This window comes from Ptiloglossa arizonensis, chromosome 6 (genome assembly GCF_051014685.1).
Source record: "Ptiloglossa arizonensis isolate GNS036 chromosome 6, iyPtiAriz1_principal, whole genome shotgun sequence".
NCBI lineage: Eukaryota > Metazoa > Arthropoda > Insecta > Hymenoptera > Colletidae > Ptiloglossa > Ptiloglossa arizonensis.
This window is the reverse complement of record NC_135053.1, coordinates 26573176-26593591: the sequence shown is the minus strand read 5'-3', so window position 1 is coordinate 26593591 and position 20416 is coordinate 26573176. Positions and strand designations below refer to the sequence as shown.

Genomic DNA, 20416 nt, shown 5'->3' with positions numbered 1-20416 from the left:
AACAGGGGATTTTTCTTTGTTTTCTAGACGGTTGTTCCCTCAAAGAAACGAATCTTCGAGGACTTTTTTCCCTCTCCCTCTCTCTCTCTCTCTCTCTCTCTCTCTTCGATTTCCTTCGTTCGTCCGACCACGAAACGAAGAGATCGCGCTGTCTCTTTTCTCGCCGAAGAAATCGTTTCCCCCGTTTTCCAAATTCTATGCGGTGGAATATTTATTTCGCGATCTTTCGACTTGGATACAAATTTAAAGAGGAAAAGAAAAAAAAAAACGACCGAGGTCGATCAACAATATTCGACGAGTCTATTTCTTAAGTGAGGCACTTGGACGTCCTTGACAAAGACACTCGTTGGTTGCGAACTATTTAAACGGTGATCCCGAGCTTCTTGGCGTCTTCTCTGAATTTGCGCGAGTACTCTCCGGTAGGATCGTACTTCTTCTTCAATTTCTCCCACATTTGCGGTCGCTGAAACGTAAACAGAGGTATCGGTTTATATAGAAATTACGCGGCAACGTTATCAAACGAAAACCTTTCGCATCGAAGAATCAAATTTCTTTGACCGAAAAATTTCTGAAACGTTGCTTCTCTCTCTCTCTCTCTCTCTCTCTCTCTCTCTCTCTCTCTCTTCTCTGTTAACGAGTTTCGCGCTTCAATTTTAATAGGTAAAAATATACTCATTACCGTTGGAGCTTGCAATGGGAAAAGCGAACCGTACGTCGTATTCGTCGCAACAAAGAGGATAAAGATGAAAGTGTACAATTATGAAATAAATTTGCGAGTGGATTGCGGATAAACTACTTTACGTTCTCGTGTCCCGTTAAAATGGAATTAATTACGACTCCGTTAACGAAGCGGAAAAAAAAAGAATGTCAACAAGACGAATCGGCGCTCGTAGGTTCAATTAAAAGTTAGGTGACGTGGATAACGCCGCGAGAGCGGGGTCGAACGAATCGTTCGTTGTCGACGAATGCCTAAAACCGGGGAACATTCGCGACGAACCGAGAAGAGAGAATCTTCCAAGAATCGTGTTCAAACGAGTCGAGATTCGACCCGATCGAAGATCGAATACCGTATATTTTGCGGTTCGATAAACGGTAAATGTTAACCGTAACGCGCGATGTATCTCGACGAATCGGCCCAACGAATACGCGTTGGATGCACTTGGTGAAAAATGTAAAAGATGAGAAAATTTCGACCGGGAAACGTTCTCGAATTGTTCTTTCGAAGGAATTCGCGACACTTGGACGGTCTCGAAACGAAACGAAAAATATGGAATACACGTATACTTCGATCGAAGCCGAACGAAGGGCAACTACGCGGCAAAGGTGATCCGCGTGGAATTATTTGGCCCGTCGAGGAAAGTCTTCCGAGTTCCGAGGCGAAACTGACGCCCGAACGTCCTGTGAAAGTCAAACCAGTTTCTACACGACGCGACGCGACGCGACGCGACGCGACGCGACGCGACGCGCGACGCACGACGACGTATCCGTGCTCGGGCCGCGCTTCGAGATACGCAACCCGTTGCGAATTCGTGTCTAATTAGCCGCGGAAAAGTGACGGTGAACGCCGAGCCTCGGTGAACGTACCTGGTTAACCAGAAACCGGATGACCTTGTCACTCCCCGTTTTCTGCTTGTCGCTGCATTTGCTGCAATTGTTCTCCAGTGCGTCCGGTAACGATTCTGAAATCGAATCGAGTATCTGCGTGAAAACGATGTACAAAATGAAAGAACGACGAACGATCGATGAATCTTTTCGCTGGCCCATCGATCGTCAATTTGCCAAGGTATGCTCCAAACCCGGAGCAGAGAAGCGACCTTGAGCGGCAAATACGTTTTCCGAACAACGCAGACTCGCGCGCGACAACGCGCAATTTTGCGACTTTCGAATGAAAGAATGTTCGCTGAACATCGAATGAAATTTTCACGACAAAACGTTACTATCGCGCCACGACGCGTCCATGAATCCTTAACGATTTACGGTGACGCAATTATGTATAATATTTGTTTAACGCTACATTAAATTTAAACTCGGAAAATGTTTCGTTTTGCTCGGTGATATACGTCGTTGCTACCTAATGATTTATCGTCGGCCAATTATATATTTATTCAACGTCGAATCACATATCAACGATACAGTGTTTCCATCGCGAACGAGCTAGCTGCAAAATCCATAATTCACGTATTCGTGATGCGCAAAGCTCGCTCTCTCTCTCTCTATATATATATATGTATATATGTATATGTGTTCACTTCGCGTTGAATTCAGCTTCGATGCGTTGCGTTGGTGGAAACAACGAGAAACCCAAATTCTAGGAAACTTATATATATTCATAATTAACGGCGAGCAATGGACGAATACGAGAGATCAAAAATGTAGAATCGACGGTGTGAAAATGTCGAGTCTCTGCCTCTGTAGCACATAATTGATTATTGCTGCCAGAAGATGCGGGAACACGACGAAGTACTTTTAAATAGGTTACTCGAGCAGTCGTAAGTCTTCTTATTTATTCCAGCTGGAACTACCCACTCCGTCCAGCGAGCCCTCTTTTCCACGTAATCAACAGTACCTGAGGGACTACGAGAGAACAAGAGGGGAAAGAAAGCTTCTTGAAAATGCGATAAAGAATTTTCCGTAAACGACTACGGATGCAGCGAACCCCGAATGAATTACGACGAAACTGTGCTAATTACGATTCAGGCTTTAATCGCGTCCAAAGCGTTCGGGTAACGGGACGAAGCCTAACACGATTCCTCGAATCGTTATTTTTCCGAAAATAGTAGGAAATCGTACAAAGAAATTGCAAAGTCTTCGAGGAAAGAGTCGTCGACGATTGCGACGAATAATACGAATTCGTAATTTGGAAGATGTTAACGCACGCGAGTAATTCACTTCTTTCGTTGATTTGGAAACGTACAATCGACGTATCGCGGTATCGAATTTTCCGTGTCCTCTTGGGCCTGCTTCGAGCGCAGATAGCTCTAAACGAGTTAGCGCGCGCGACAGACTTGGGTTAGGATAAACACTTGGCGCCGATCTGTTCGCTAGGTTTCGTGGACGGCACGAGTATCCCTTTACAGGGGTTCTTGCGAGACGACCGAGCGTGAGAATGCACGAGGACGAAAGGGAATACATCTGGTTCGGAGAAAGCGAAGAGTGTTCGGAAAAGACGAACGATCAGGATGGCCGAACGTGACCGAATGTCCGAAGTGAGAGAGACCGAGGATTGGAACGAAAGAGAATGAACGCGCGTGCCTGTACAGAGTGCGAGAGGAACGTTTGGAACACGGTACGACACGGTATGTCACGGACAGTAATGACGCGGAGAGTACGTCGCGGACGGTACGAGTAAAAAGACGTAACAAGACGAGACGGTTAGAAAGACGCACTAAGACGCAAAAACCGGTAAAAGACACAAGTGACAAAGACGATAAAGACGCGTGCCGAGGGCATCGAGACGATAAGTTTAGTTTTATACGCGGTCGATCTACCTTCAGTGAAAAGCGAAACTGATCACCAACACCGCGTCTAATACCGATTACACCGTAACTTGTAATATTCTTAAATATACATCGATACACCGCACGAGTACGACAATTATTTGGGGGCTCGTACGGGGATCGATAATTGAGCACACTTGTCCAGTGATCCGAAGAAGAAAGAACAACAGTGTCGACGAAAAATCATTCGTGCCGTTAAAGGAGATCGTTGTAACTTTAAGCGAGAAACAACGAAAGAAAAAGAACAACGGTGATAGATTTCTTACGAATCTTTTATCCCGTCTCGTACGTTACGACGAATCGTTGTCCGCCTTTCGTGACCGTTAACGATATTTTACGTCCTGTACCCCTTTTTCCCTCGACCTTTCTCCTAATTGGAAATAAAAATAGGTTGCGCTTGTACAGAGGGCAATCGAAACAATGGCACGTGTCTCCCCGTTACGATGTCAAGGACAGACGCGACCCGATACGATGCGATGCGACGCGACGCTGGTTAAACTCCTTGCGATGAAACATTTGTTCGACGAAACGAAAATGGAAAAGCATCACGGTCGAAGCGCAGTCGGTCTCGAGACTTTGATCGAATAGGACGCTCGAGAATGGACTCGAACGCAAAGAAAAGTCACTCCGGGCATTATAATTTTCTCCATATGGCGTCCTCGATGGGTACGTCGATCGTGCCGAAGCACCTCGGAGGGTGAACTTCGTAACGTACGTTATTTCTGCGAATATAGGGTGCGAGGTGAGGACCGGAAAGAAGGCTTGCAGCCTTTTCGTACACTCGTGATCGCTCGACGTTTTTTACCAGGCGTCGTCATTTGCACCAGCTGCTCCGAGCCAATACGCTCGAGTATATCGTCCGTGAATTCTCCAAGACAAGGACTATATTTCCTTGATAAAAAAGTATCACCGTCTGTCGCACGTTTCGACGGGGGAATGCAAAAGAGATCGGGAAAGAGATCGGGAAAGAGATCCGTCTCGATGGGATACGATACGGTTCGAGGTTCACGAAACGACCGTTGTCGGTAGAAAAGTTCCACGCGAGTCGCGCGAAATACGCGCCCGGTCTGGTCGGTTGCTCCCGGTAGCGCGAGCGCCGCGACAACGGCGACTCTCACCGAGTCGTTCGAGAAACGAATTACTATATTCCGAGATTCGAGTATTTGGAGAATCGTTCGTGGATCGAGTTCCGATGTTTCAACGTTGAGGCGAAATTCGTTACAAGTTCGGCGACCTGACCCGGACCAAACTTTTTAAATAGGCGAACCGACGGCGTACCGATCGATCGAGTTCCGATTACCGATTGGTGTCGCGTACGTTGCAGATCGGGTAGGGTCGTTGGGTGATGAAATTTATAATCTATTTCCCGACCAACGATTTCGTTTCGAAAGATAAGTAAGTGATAAAAATAACGGTAACTCGCGCGCTAGTAACAACGTTATCTGTGCGGTGAACGTGGACGCGAGGTTTACGGTTCCAGGTGGCAACCGTTTGAGCGCTTATCCGATGCATCGCTACCTGTTGGTCGCGACACTTTTTTAATCCAAGCAGCTTTCAAGCACATCCGGCAACATTTATAAATTCGTCGCGTACCTACCTTTCCGCGAATAGACGGTCCCGGTATTTTACACCGATTATCTTCGTCGAGATTGGCTCGATTCGTTGAACAGAAAAACGAGTCGGTTCGTTGGTTCGTTCGTTCGTGTTAGGCTTTCTACGAGTACGGAAGAATCGCGGGTTGAGAACCACCGTTGAACAAAATCCAACTACTGCGCGAAACTCGATCGAAATCGTTCCACCGTCCATCGGTGCTTGAAAAAACTTTGAACGAATACGCAAATTAAAAGGACGGATAGTCGCGGTAGAGGATTTTCCCTGCGATCTCCTAGAAAAGGGTTACGGATCGAACGAGCCGGTTTCTCCGATTCGTAAACCGATATCTGTAGGTACACGCATAGAAAATAAAACTCGTATCACCGGTACGACGATCCGTCACCTCTTGCGTATCTCTGATAAAAACGCGTCGTTCCGCAAGAAACGAGTCGTCGTTACCGAGCGAAGATGGACCGTTAAAAGGATAGCGAACCGTTCCGTCTTACTGGCATAGAACCGCCGCGGTTATCGCGAGAACTCGTTCCCGGGATATCTTAATTGAATCGAAAATTATTTCACCGCTGGAGCGGCGACTAACGAATCGCCGCGGGACACGAAAGCGTCGATGTAGAATATTTATCACGGACGCGATTATTCTTTCGGATTATCTGCCGTTCGGGCGTTTCGCCCGACTCCGCCCGACTCCGCCCGACTCCGCGCGATTCCGCGCGACTCCGCGAGCCCGAATCGTTCGAGAGATTAAGCCCAGAGAGAAGATAGATTTCAGCGCGCGATGAAAATTTTCAACGCGCATCTACGGGGAACGAACGTTATTCGAGACGAATCGCGATCGAATTTAATCCCCGGACGAAATTTGCTCGGTGAAATTCGATTCCGAGTCAATACGAAACGTAACTTTCGACGTGGGCATCCGGGGCCACGGAGACGATCGAGATCGGATCGAGACGCGAAGATTCTTCAAAATTTTATCCGATTTCGCGTAAGAGTAACGCGTTAATTTCGAAGGGAAATTCGTTGCGAGAGATATCGAATCTTATCGAAAACGTAGAAAAAAAATTGGACCGGGCTCGTTTTCGTAGAGAAACGTCTCGATCGAAGAGAGTTCTTTTTTCCGCGCGTTCGCCGTTCCCGGGGGATGGAGATCGAACGCGAGATCGGTCGGAAGCTTTCGAGCCCGAGCTGGAAATTGCGGTCCTGCGATCCGCCTCCTTTTTCGGCCGACTGGCTCGACTTTGACCCTCGTCCAATATTTGACAGCGTTACACCGTATGTGCCAGACCGCAAACTTCCCGTCAACGAGGTTCGGTTAAGAAGATGAGTCTGCGAAGACGTTACGCGCCCGAACACCGACTGCGTTCTTCCACGTACAGATCGAGGAGAACGAGGAAGCGGAAGGCGATGGCGATGGCGATGGCGATGGCGATGGCGATGGCGATGGCGATGGCGATGCCGATGGCGATGCCGATGGGGATGGAAGAGCGCAGGAGGGGGAAAGACGGCGAGAAGGAAAATAGGAAAGGAGAGAACATTGCTTATTGGATCTCGAGACTAGAGGTCCCTTAAGACCGAGTAACAGGGAACGTTAGGAGTCTGTACAATAAAACAAGCCGCGCCTCGGGAAAGGATAGGTAGATTAAAACCGAGATCCGTGGAATAGAAAAGTACAGCGGGAAATTTGCCTGCTGGTTCTGGCTGCGATTTATGTGCAACGCTCTCTCCGAGAATCCCACCCGTTTTCGCTTGTACACCGATTGTTTCCCCGTTCGAACGAAACGGTGAGTTATCGTTCGCGTTCGTTCGTCGATTTCTTTTCCAATTTGACGACGGAAAAACCTTTCGACGAATACAAAAATCGATCGACCGATCGTTTATGGATAAGTACCTGTACAAACGCTTCGTCGGGTTCGTTCGTTCGAAGGTCGCGCGCGTGTACGTTTAACGCGATCGAACCAACGGTAATCGAAAGGACAAAACTTTTGCTTTTGATCGTTCTTATCTCTCGTTCCACCCTCTTTGTGTCGCAGTATCCGAGGTACCCAGTTTGTACACGTATCTTGTACATCGTTGACATTCTCGTAGATACCCTCGCATATTCGTATTCTTTTACGATCGAACAACGAGAACGAAAAAGGAAACGCGTGTTCGTTTATCGCCTCGATTTATACGGAACGTTCGAAAAAACCCTCTTTGTCGATTGTCGAATAAATTTCGTCCAAACGAAATCAATTGACCGTTCAAGGGGACCAATTACGCCCGCTGCATTGCTCACCGATCTCGTTGTTCAATCCGTAATGGAAACAAAGATTCGAACGCGCGATCGATTTCGATTCGATCGTACCAAAATTCGTTCCCAGATCTTCCCGAATAAATATATATATATATATATATATGGAGCACGACGAACACATTCTGTAAACGTCGCGTCGGTTTAAGTGAAACGGAGAAAATTTCAAACGAACGCGTAAAACACCAAGAGCGCGCGCGCCATAGTCTCTCGCAAGGAACGGTCCTCGTGATGTAAAGGGTAATTGGTGACACAAACAGGTGGTAGAAGACGTTGATTACGTGTTCGCGTTAACTCGGACTCGAAAGTCGACTCACTTCTAAGCTCCTTGCCGTCGGCGGTACAACTTCCGATCTCCAGCAGGCAGTTTACGTAGTTGTTCAGCAGACGATCGCTCTTCAGGATCTGATCCAAGTCGATGTTGTCGTACTTGGTCGTGTACTTCTCGCTTGCCAGGGCGCAGGCCACCACGGCGAGGAAAACAACCGCGACCTAGATTCGTCGACGGGCAGAAAAGCGGAAGTCTTTTATAAAGTGTATCCTCGAGATAAAGCGGCACGACGCCGCGCCGTAATAACCGAACAACCGTTTCTTCGCCGTGAAAGCGAAGCTAATAACAAAAACCAAGGGCCTTTGGAAAGGGGGAAAAAAAAAGCGTTATCGTCTCGCGGTGTTGGGACTAGGATCGCGAAGACGAGGGATTACTTTTCTACGTTTTTATACGTATCGGGCCTCGATCGCGAAACTGTTTACGATACCGTAACACGGTCAGAGAGAATACTATACGCTACGAGTAGTGCCGAAAGGCTTACTCGTGCTCCTCGCCGTATCGTTCGATTACTTTGCTGCCTCGATTTTCGTTTATTCGCTACCTGGACGTAACGAACGAAAGATCGAGTAAACGGAAAGTAAAAATGAAAAGAAGGTCGAGGATCGCGTCGCGTCGCGTCGCGTCGCGCACAGGTATCCCTGAATACTCTGGATGCGTTTAACCGCGAGCGACGAATTTCGAGGAAAAGATTTTCATTATTTCGATTTATTACCGCCGTCCGGACCAACTTTCGTACGCTGTTCGAAGATAAATACGAGAAACAAGCAGCGGGTAAGGAAACGACGAACGATAAGTCGAAAGAAAATTTCCGGATGAAATCGATCGCACGATACGAGGCGCGACGCCTCGACACCTTTCGAGAAAGGGTGTAAATCTACACGAGAAATCGATTTCCAACGGCGGTAGAAACGTTTTTCGGGACGCTAAAAAACACGAGAGAGTCGCGAGCCGTTTAAAAGTTTGGTCGACGTAAAACTGTGCTTCTTCGCACCCATCGTGGCAGAAATGAACCTCGTTGCGTGACTGTTGTGCAGGGCGTGCAACAGGATATCCGAAAAGTCACGCGACCCGAGAGGCACGGCGTTATCTTTACCCCAGAGATCAAACGACTTCTGCATAATGGAGTTCCAAGCTTCTCGGCCGCACGGGAGGCAATTCACCGTTACTTTTCAAAATTTCCAACTGAAAGTGTTCGCGGCGATTTCGCGATCGCTATCTGAATATTGTACAAGCTTCTTTTTCGTGCCAAAACGAAACAATCCCTTCTTTTTTTCCTTCGACGATTTACCTCACCGCGAAACATCAATGTACCAAATTTCCGTTTATTTTCGATGAAATTGCAGCAGAGCTAAACGTTGCACCGGATAGATCGAAACACGAACTCGGAGTAGAGCTCGAGGTTAGAGTCAATGGTAGAGTTACGACGGTAGAACCACGATGCTTGCGTTCGAATCGCACCCGTTCGGTTGCATCGACAACAGGAAAGGACGATAATTTGGCAACGAGTAAGATCAACGCGCGCCGACTCTTCCGTTTCGAACGAAAACACGTAATAGATTGTACAAGCGGTATCGTAACGTAATAAAAACGTTTATCGTCGTTCCCTATAGAAATGGAAAGTTCGATTGAAAATTTCCCTTTAGACACCAGGGAAAACTCGACGAATCCGAGGCTGTGTTCGTGCAAACTTAAGGAATGCGAATACCGGTTAATCGCCGGCAACGAGCTAGAAATAATAACTCACCTCCAGCGAGGTTGTCACTTGCAGCGGAAGCCTCCTTTATTCCCTTTAATAAATTATTCGAACCAAGAAAATGGAGGAGCAAGACACGGACGACGAATTTCCGAGTGTCGAACGAGAACGGGTTCGAAGTTTCGAAAAATACGCCAAAATGAAAGTGATTGGAAAAAAGTCACGCCCGTCGCGAGGCGTCGCGTTAAAAACTAAACGGCCGTACGTACATACTATACGTACGCGGATGTAGATCGATGCGTACGTACACTTATCTACGTATACGTGTACAGATATACGCCCAACGAAACACCGTTCTCGCCGGGATAAGTCGAGGCAATGGAGTGGAAGGTCGAGTAGCGTGTAACAGAATAGAAGATCGTGAATCTGATTGTGGACAGTTAATAGGACGCAATTAGTAACACGATCCGAGTTAAGTGGCTCTCGTAGCTGCTAGAGCCCGAACCGAAACTCCCTACTTCACCCATCCCAGCCACTGATAATATCGAAATTTAATATTCCACTGATCTAACCGGGATCCGATCTAGATTTAAGCCCACTTTAATCCGAACTTGATGCAAATTTGCTTCGCGGCCGACGCATAACGAAGGCTCAACGCGTGTACCTAAGGCGGGCAAAATCTAGACTTAGGAGACAACCGCTGCTTAGTTAGCCGTGCCGATCCTGTTCCGTACGCGTAACCGGATTAGACGCCGATGATTCAAAGTTAAAACGATTTCACGCAACGCGAACTCGAACGCGAACTCGAACGCGAACTCGAACGCGAACGCGAACGCCTGGGATTGACCGGGCGTTATTTTCTACGACCCAAATGTGAAAATAATAACCCGTGCGCGGCGTAAACGAACTGCTGCTGCTATTTGCAACAAGAAGTCAGCCTTGCTCGTTCAGCTCGCAACTGCCGTAAAAACCTCGAGAATCTGTTGTACACCGACACAAGGGTGCAGTAATCCTCGGATAAGCGAGGGTAGTGTTTTTATTCCACGAGTCGACCTTTTTCTTTTCTTTTTCTTTTTCTTTTTTTTTTTTTTTTTTTCTTTTATCCTAAGCTGAAACCGAGACTCGCACGTTCCCTCCAACGAGGAGAATAAACGAGATATCGTACACCGAGAGCGAGCGAGATAGAGCAACGGCGAGCGAATCTTGGATTACCTGCGTCCAGGGATAAGGCACGTGCGCGGAATGTGACGTCCGCTAACGAAAATTACAACTTTTTATTTTTCGTTACGTTCGAAAAAGAGTATTGCCGAGGGTTCTACGGACGAAAGTGAGCGCAAAATCGACTTGCACACCTGGTCGATCCAACTTGCATATTCCGAGCACGAGTATCGCGAACACGCGTACAATTGAAAAGATTCCGGACGAGATCGTGTTTCGGTTCATTTTCATTGGGTAAACTTCGCCAATTGACCGATAATGCGATCCAATGCGTGTACCGAACCATCGACGTATTCTACTCGCGATAGTTCGTTCCAGCGAGCTTATTAAAAACTGTCCCGATAAAATTGATAACGCCGATGGGGAAGCGATCGATTCGCCAACTGGTGCGTCGAACGAAATTAAAAATTGAAAATAACCGTCTAAGCGCGATGTGTAACGAGCATAGGAAAACACTGGTGGATTTGAGACGCAAGGGTACGAAACTAAGGTACCGCTCGAGTATGCTCCGAGAAGTCCCCCGCATCTGTTCTACCGACTATACACCCTCTTTTCCTTATCTAGAATCCATATTCCTCCCCACCGTTTCCGAGTCGTCGCAATAATATCTCTCGAGTACCATCGCTCCGTATTCTTGTCCCCTTGGAAAGGAGAAAGTCATTGCGATATTATACACACATGTATGTATACAATTCCACTCTTTCGCGAACCTTTTTCTTTCGAATCCCGTTGTTCGGAACGAAGCTTCATCGATCGCGGTTCCGTTCGAAGGATTTTAAAAATCCCATCTCGCCTTCAAGGAGCAACGAGCCCTCTCGACGATAATACGTACTCGCGCAACTAATAGTCATCGTTCTATTGCGAGTGTTCATCGACAACGCGCCTCTTTAAACAGTGTAACGTCGATAATTACAGAATCGGTGTCAACGTCAGCGTATGCGGCACACGTATATACAAATCCTATGACGCAATCGCGGCCGTTGCCATCGGGGAATGCTTCCTAACGGCTTTCACTCTCACAAATAAATTTCACCTCGTCGGTCTTGTTTCTTATTTTTCGCAAGCACCGAACAGCGTCTGCCACGAAAAACGTGTCTGCGAAGACGACGAAAACACGGACCGTAATCGACACTTTGACCGAGTCTATTCTATTATTGTACATCAACGATGACAAGGCCCCGGCCGACGAAAATCAGTTTTTTCGCCCGCAAACTGACCAGACGTTGCGACCAAATAAGTATTGCAAAAGAAACAAAGAAACTACACCCTGTAATTTTAACTACCGAATATTACGTAACTCGTTCCTTTCAAATTTAATACTTGCACCATTCCAACCGATGATCGCTAATCTCGCGTTAATCGACAATTTTTAAACGATCACCGAATCAGCCTCACCGCGTCGATTAAACCACACCGTGAACGCCGTCGCGTCGGAGAAGTGGAATCGTATACACATTCATCCGTGTTAATTCCCACCGATTAACGAGCCTCTAATTAGATAGGGATTAAAAGCGTGGCAAACCCGTCGATCTAGCTTGTATCCAATTTCATATCGCGCGCCTACCACGCGACTAACAAAACCCGCCATATTCTTCCATATAGGAATAGGCCACCCGTGCCGCGACCGACATTGCTCGTTCTCGATCTACGTACCCACTTCGCGATAATCGTCGAAAATCACGATCGGGTTTTCAATCGTTTAAATTTCAATCGACCGTGCACATACAGATATCGAAGATTTAATTTTTATCTATTTTCAACTCTTGTCCGAATTCCGACAGCTCCGACACATCGGTACAACGAATCGGGCAATTTTACGTCGGACTGAAATCTAGGCAGTACGAAAGTCAACACCACCCTTTTTTATTTTACACATTCGATCTACAGAATGGAACACATTCGTGCGCCGATGGCTCGACAAATTTTACGAAGAACAAAGTAAATAGAAGGGGCACGATTCGATGCGCAACGTTCGACGAAATAAAATTTCGCCCAGCCGAGGAAGCCTAGCTCCGCGATCACGGTTAATTTCATTTAAATACGAGGAACACGCGCGCGTAGAAATAGCATCTGGTGAAGGATAATTTTTCACGGGCGTAGTTATCAACTTGGATTTCCTAAAATTGTTACCCAATCGTACAAATGTACGACGTCCGAATCGAATACGTACATATGTATACTGGACACATTTTAAACGATACGAGCGACAGTTTACGGCGAATTTATCGATTCGAACGTTAAATTATTTCACGATCGGTAAGTGAGCAGTTTCGCCGTCAAGATCACTCCGACATTAATTACCCGAAGTAAGGAATATTCCATTCGACGTTGACGACCGAACTGAACTGAACCGAACGCGAATAAATTCGAATTCGACAATTTTCCTCCACGGAAACTGTTACCAAAAATACGTTGCACGGTTCGAAGCAACTCTGTACGAGAGAAAGTTTGTGGACTCTGCGATAATTCCAGCGACCTTCGATACAAGAAGAGAAGATTCGACTTATTTCTCCGTAGAGCAACTCCACGGATTCGGAATTCCTCGTATTTCGAGTCAAAGCTCGCGTTAAAGAACCCGCGGCTGAGTTAGCCAGGAATTAAATTTTTTTCTTTTCTTTATCGTGCACACGCTACTTGTAATTGTAAATACAGCCGTGGCGAGCTTCGTGGGTCGCAATTATTAGCCGTATCGCTGTCCATGTTTGTACGAATATTCGCAATTTTCGACAAATAAATGTTCATTCGACGAACAGCTTGATAAATAGTTTGCAAAGAGGTGAATATTCATCATTCGTCGAATAGCGAATACGTTGCGCTGTTTTCACGCGTTCCGGGACACGTCGCTGAATTTTCCGAGGAAACAAACCGAAGAAAGGTTCGCACGGTTAGAAACGTGTTTCGAATTCGAGAGAGTGAGCTTTTTCAAATTAGATGTACTTGGCGTATTCTACGGAACGATCTTCGACGCAGCACCGTGACTAATCGTCTCCCGGCGCGATAACTCGAGTAGACGCACGCGTGAAAATTTAACAAGGCGCGAAAGACGTTCAGCCTCCTTTTACTTGCGTAGCGTTAAATGGTCTTGCACGGCGTTAGTCGCCTCCGACGATTCACGATTTTACTCGAATTGAACTGTCGCACGACTACGAATTCGATTAGATTTTTGCGTACAACGAACGACAGCGACGACTGACGAGACAATACGAAAGTGACTCGTGATTGGCAACAAGATCCTATTCCACGGGACTTCTCGTTCGAATCCTCTACAAAGTATCTCGAAACGCGAAACCAACAGCCTATACGAGTAATCGTAGTTAAATATACGTGTACGTGTGTATCGTTTGTAAGAGTACTTCCTAAAAGTGGTTCCGAAATATTAAATTTGAATTACGTATAAGTACGGCACACTTTGTATTTCCGAACCATCTATCGACTGCAGGTTTCCATATCAGCTTAGCGATATTTCGTACTCGATAAGTGCACGAAACGAAGTATTCGTTTTGCCGAATACTGCTCGATTCTGAAAGAAATGAGCGCCGACAGTTGAATTCCTCGACATTCGTAAACACAGATAGAGATCGATCCCGTCACCGTGCCTAATATTATTCACGATCTAAGAGTCATTCGTTGAACATCTTCTCCGGTCGGAACGTACGTACATCTTGCAAAAATACACTGCGACGAAACACTGCTCGACTAGAAACTGATCGGTCGGCACCGATCAACGAATACGAATCCATCGTGGTGCATTAGCGAGATCGGATTTCTATCGGAGTCGGAAACAAAGCGGCGTATATCGTTGCGAAAGTTAGTTGTTCGGTTGAAAAAGCTACATACGTATACGTTACGAGGGGTGTGACGTTAGCGTCTGAAAAAATAATTGGGGAAAAAATGCGCCGGAGAAAGATACGAATAAACGCGAAAAGGATAGATCGGAAAGAGAAAGGACGAGGAAAAACCTGGCGCTTACCTTCATGTTAGCAGCTTGTGTCGAGCAGGAAAGCGAAGTTAAGCGTGACTGATGCTGGCTTCGGCGCCGATCAACTGTTTTATACCCGACCGTTTGCCCAGCCTCCGAATTCGTCGGATCGGTTTCACTCCTCTTTCTCGCACCTATCTGCTCCTGCTCTCGACTGTCCTCTCCACCACTACCACCACCACCACCACCACCGTTCCCCCTGACCCGTACTCCTGCTCCATCAAGGGAGTCGTACGAGACGGAGAACGAAGGAAAGGAACGGGTCGGAACGGGACGGAACGGGACGGAACGGGACGGAACGAGACGGAACGAAAGGTAAACGCAGTTCGTACCTTCTAAGAATTACGATGACACGTGCCCGTTAAGAGACGACCGCCGAAGAGAAGTGGCTTTTTTCGTAGGAAAATTGATGCTCGATGCGTGTACGTCCGATTCAACGAACGGACGGAATATTGACTTTTTCGATGGACGAATAAAGGAATAGCGCGATGTTTATCGCCTGGCTCTCCATTGATCTCTCAACGACGATATCCGCTAACGGAAGCATCGACATTGAGGTGGCGATCTTGGGAATTTCGTAGAACGAACCACTCGGAACTTTGGAGCGCGCTCTCCGTTAAATTTCTTGCTTGCGTTTGAAACAGTTTTGGAAAACGAATTACAAAGAGTAAAATCATATATAGTGCAGTATGGATAAACGTGTCGCGTTCTATCTTTTCTATTCGGACGAAGAAAAAACATACCTAGAAAGAAGAAAATTGCGAACGACCTTGAACTATCTTTGCTACCTTCGCCTAAAAACTCTTCCTTTTGGAATATTCACTTATACGTATGTATATCCGATTAATTCATAGCTCGACACGAATCGAACTTGAATAATACTTGTATGCACAAGTATAAAATGTTTCGTAGTAATCGCTTAGGCGCGTAAGTCAGACTTTGTACAAATTTGTGCTTCGAAACAGACAGCAACGAGTGATCAAAGATCGATGATCTAAATTTTTATCCACAAACAACCAGAAGCGGAAAGAAAAATTGATGAACGATTAGATAATGTATGTACGTATTTGTCTTTTTTTTTCTCAACAACCGTGCATTATGTCATATTTGGGTACTGGGTACGCGCGACACTGATACGCGAGTAAACACGAGACCAATGTTAACGATTATGCAAAAGATCGTCTAATGTCGTTAAGAGTACATATTTACTATAAGTCGGCATTTCTTTGAAAAAAGTATTATGGTCTTTCCCAGAGTTTCTGTTACGAAATGATGTGGGAAACAAACTGCCCCGTGAGTTCAAGATTAAAATTTTTACGAGACATTACGTCACGGAAACATTGACGCCTAACGCAATTTATTAATAAATTGTATCGAGAAACAAATATATTGTAAAACTAATAAATAATTATTGTATAATTAACAAAGGACTGGAATTTCTCGGATCTTGGACAACGAAACAGAAGAAGAATTAATTTATCGCTAAAGTGAACTCTCGCGCGTGTTCGAATGATAGAAAACATTTAGAAGAGGAACACACGAAGGTGTCATCCATCGTTTTTAATAAGGTTTTATAGATAAACGAAGAACCGAAATATATTTAATCCTTATTCGGCTGTTTGCTCAGATACTCGATAGTTTACGAGTAAATTAAGCAACAAAGATCGTTCGTCGAGTATTTATGACATCAGTATTCTTTCATGAAACGGTTGCCCAGCGGCCTCGGAACGAGTTACGCCGTGGCAGATTTTTACATTTTGTTTGAATACAGAAAATAATATTACACAATCCTTTTTTTTCGGTTTAAACTGATCTCTCTCTCTCTCTCTCTCTCTCTCTCTCTCTCTCTCTCTCGTCACTTTGAAGGATAACTTAAAAAATGTTAAGATTATTCTCCAGTTAAGAGTAACGTATTCGATTCGAATATACGAGTCAAATAGGTCTCGTCTTTCTTCGTCCTGGTACCAAAACAGTTTTCAAAGATCGAATAATAAATAATAGAAAAGATTTGACAAAGAATCGTATTAAAAGCGTCCCTAAAGAGCATCTTGGATTTACATTTTACCGTGACATTCTCCGAATCAGCTGTTTTCGGCTAAGCTCGTTAGCAAAATTTAGAGAAAGAGGTCGCGAAAATAATATTTGACCGACGTCGAGTTAAGGAGCATTTCGTACTTTGTTGGCTCCTCTTGAAGAATCGTGATCGTGATAACTGTCACGGTCGCATTTTCCAACACGATGGAACCCCTTTGGTGATAAACGTTCGTTAAGGGCATTGCAATCGTGACGGGACATTATGTGTACATGTGTTCGAAAATAAATAGATGTAAGCGATGTTTGAAAATGCGCGAAGCTCGTGTGTAAGTACGTGGCTAAACTTCGGTTTAGTGAATAACACTGACCACCAAATTTACACTTAAGCAGCGTAGAGAAACTACTGGTATCGTGTTTCTATTTGAAATGATAAAATCTTTAATAAACCGATCGTTTTTGCAAAGTCCCGTTTTTTTACATTCCTAAGTTATATCCCCTTTCGAATCAATGATGCACGAAACAAAAATTAGGCGCAACCGATCCCGACTTTTCTCAAACTCAAGACGGTCAAATATCGTTGAATGCATTGGTCGCGACACATTGTAAGTAATACTAATTTTATTGCACTCCCGGTCATAACTGAAATACATAATCGAAAAAAGAAATTGCTCGGGTATCTCTTCGCGAATTCATAAAAGAGAATTCGCCAAAGAGAAAGAATGCGTTGAGAGATCGATCGTTCCTCGGAACTCGGAACATTATTTGTCGATGTAATTCATTCGTTTTAACGCGTGGTTTGACGACAGTACGCGACTAGAATGAAGTCATCCGATCAAAGTTCACATTCTACGCGTTTGTGTCGCGGACACCGGTAACGTTTGCAAATTACAGAAAATTCCAAATAATTTTATACGCTCGTTTAGATGAAAATGTTTGCGAGCCCGAAGTGATCGGTACCAGAGGACCGGTAGAACTCGTAACGCTGTTAGAAAGGACACCGATTGCGAGTACCTACCATTAACAAAGTAGATTTACTAACAACGCATCGGTCTAATTATTATTATCGGTTAATATTCACTGGTTTATACTCTTTGTATACGTGTGACAAATGAATACATTACAACGGCGGTGAGGATATATCGAATCTAACATTTAGTCGTAGAGAATATTATACGGTAACAATATTTAAATGTATGCAACTTATTTTATTTATATATTTTATTTATATATATATATATATATATATATATATATATGTATTATTATATGTGGGTGAACGTTATCGTTATAAATATTAATCAAAGAAGCAATTGGATTAATTGGATAATCCCTAAAATCATTTATTATCGTGTTACGAAATACAGATGTATTCCTGCAGAAATTTAACGAATTACTGGCTTATTAAATTGATTCGTTCGTATTTGGGCCTACGATATGGTTACGAATACATGTACAATATGAATAATGACGAACAGAAAATGCTTGTTCGGCGCTTGAAAAGTAAAACGATACGATTCGTTGTTTCGACATTAAAGAAATAAATATAAAGTATATCAAAGCTGTCGCCGCTGCATTTAACGATCGAAGATCAGAATCTGTCCTTTAAATCCTTTCTTCGCGCTCGTCTTAATAACATCGGCGGATAGTTAATTATTCTCGCGCGGATAGCGATAAATCTTATTCCCGCATCAATTACGTTTGAAGATCATTATTTCCGTGAATAATTAATTACGAATTCTATTTCATAAATGTTTAAATATCGTTTCTAGGAGTTCATTTCGACCATTTAAATGTTTTCTTTACTTTTCCCTGCGTTTTAAAACGGACAGAGATTTTAAGAGGAAGGCACACAATTTTGGGAACACGTGCCTCGTAAATAGCCGAGATTGATGCCAGTCGTCCAAAGGTCCAACAACGGTCGGCGCAAAAAGGATATTCATTGGTCGGTTTCAACAGCAATTATAAAACATTAGGCGATTCAACGTTCGGGACCGTTTACGAATCCTTCTTATGAAAATCTTATATAATTTGACATTTCCACGATGGAAGAAAGTCAAAGAAGCTTAAATAGATACGAAAACTTTGATCGGAGAAAGAGTCAATTACCGAACGTAGTTCGAAAATTGCCGGTGTCTGTCCCTGAGACGCAGGAATGACATTCGAATCTCGAAAAGTACGACCTTAGAACAAACGATCTGCCCATCGTGGCACACTGGTGAAAATAATTGAAGCAAAGTAACGTCGAAGAAACATTTTTCATTGTCCAGCATTTGGCGAGCGACGAAGTAACACACCGAACCAACACGTTCGTTGCAACGGTTGCTTTTACATTTTGTTTTATACGCGCGTTTACGTATTAAGGTTGCCTGAACGCGCCGCTCTGAATTTGTACGTGGAATATTCCATGTAAAATCGCGACGGTGCTCGGTGTCGTGTCCTCGTTCGCTTTGAATTTATTACAACTTCGCTCACAAGGATGCCCGTCCAAACGATTCCACGACATCTACCTAGGGCTTGTCCTAACAGAAATTCAATTGGTTACCATCTTTTGAATGCAAAAGTATTCACGCGACAAGGTCTTCGAATCGGATCCTATTGTCCCACCACCGATTAATTTCCCTTTAAATTCTCCTCGTTTAATTTCTCTTTGATCGTATCGTTGAGTATCGATCGAAATTCGCAGAAATTTTTTCCGTATACATAAATACTTAACGAGCCATATCGAGGCGCAATCGGCTAATCGATGATCTGTCAATTGCTGTGCATTAATTTGCGGCAATGATTTCACTCCCCCGTTTCTACGAGAACACCGCCAAGATCGTATAACGCGGGGTAACGATTTGAAACGGTCAAAGGTGAAAACTATTCGATATCGAGTTTCAGAATATAGTATAGTACACCGAATAAATTGAATCGAAAAATCGTTTGAAACTCAAAGTTTGAATAGAAAACCATTTTTACAAGATTAAATTTAAATAGAACCAATTCGAGAAAGATTGAAACAGAAATCGAAAGTTTTTTGAAAATAGAAATTACATGCAACTCCAACGATTTCGTCGAGAATCGTGTTTTCGAATATTTTAATAACGCATAAATTCGGTGATGCTTCGAAAATTCGAATTAAATTCTTCGACTTCGCTTTCGCGTGACACGAAAAAATCTTTACCGAGCGTGTACCTGCAATGAAAGAAGATAATACGAGTATTTAAATAACGCTTGTTCTCTGTGCCCAGTAACGTTATTTACACGATGATGGTACGCAAACTATTTCCTGGAATTTATGGCCGTGTGTGCACCAGCACACACCAACTTCTGCCTTCTGCCCCCGGCACCCGAGACATTCGATGCTAGCTCGCCCCCGAGAGATTTAAGCGAAATTACTCCGAAAACTTTTAATTCCTTCGTAACGAATATATCGCTGTCGAAATCGCGGCGGAGAGACAAAAATTGTTGCCACTCCCGAGAGCTAATATTACTTAGAAAAGATTTTTCATCGTCGAACGAGAAACCGGTCGACCGGAAATTACAGATGCTGGTCGGGAAAGTAATTTAAATTACAATTGGACGATACATGTACGATCCAATGTTTGACGATACATAATAAGAAAGTGTTGCACGAATATTGTCAAAATGCCAATATTAAATGTAACGCGCCTCGCGAATTATAATATCTTCGATTCTTAGGAAAATTCACGTTTCGCAAATTCAAACTTCTTTCACTCCGGGAACTATCCTATTAAATCACTGAGGGTAGCAACTTATAGAT

The 20416-nt window shown here is 44.4% G+C and overlaps 1 protein-coding gene across 1 annotated transcript; it reads right to left on the bottom strand.

Annotated features, from left to right (window-relative positions):
• Positions 1 to 277: 277 nt before the first annotated feature.
• Positions 278 to 14765, bottom strand: LOC143148281 (ejaculatory bulb-specific protein 3-like). The gene is made up of 4 exons (XM_076314471.1): positions 14608 to 14765; positions 7713 to 7887; positions 1585 to 1679; positions 278 to 463 (listed from the first exon to the last, which is right to left on the bottom strand). The coding sequence occupies exons 1-4, from the start codon at positions 14611 to 14613 to the stop codon at positions 362 to 364; spliced, it is 378 nt and encodes a 125-aa protein (XP_076170586.1). The 5' UTR covers positions 14614 to 14765; the 3' UTR covers positions 278 to 361.
• Between the last annotated feature and the right edge of the window lie 5651 nt (positions 14766 to 20416).

Coding starts and splice junctions, on each gene's coding strand:
- LOC143148281 (XM_076314471.1), bottom strand. Junction 1,680..7,712: donor CGACGGCAAGGAGCTTAGAA/GTGAGTCGACTT, acceptor ATTCGATTTCAG/AATCGTTACCGGACGCACTG. Junction 464..1,584: donor TCCGGTTTCTGGTTAACCAG/GTACGTTCACCG, acceptor TTTACGTTTCAG/CGACCGCAAATGTGGGAGAA.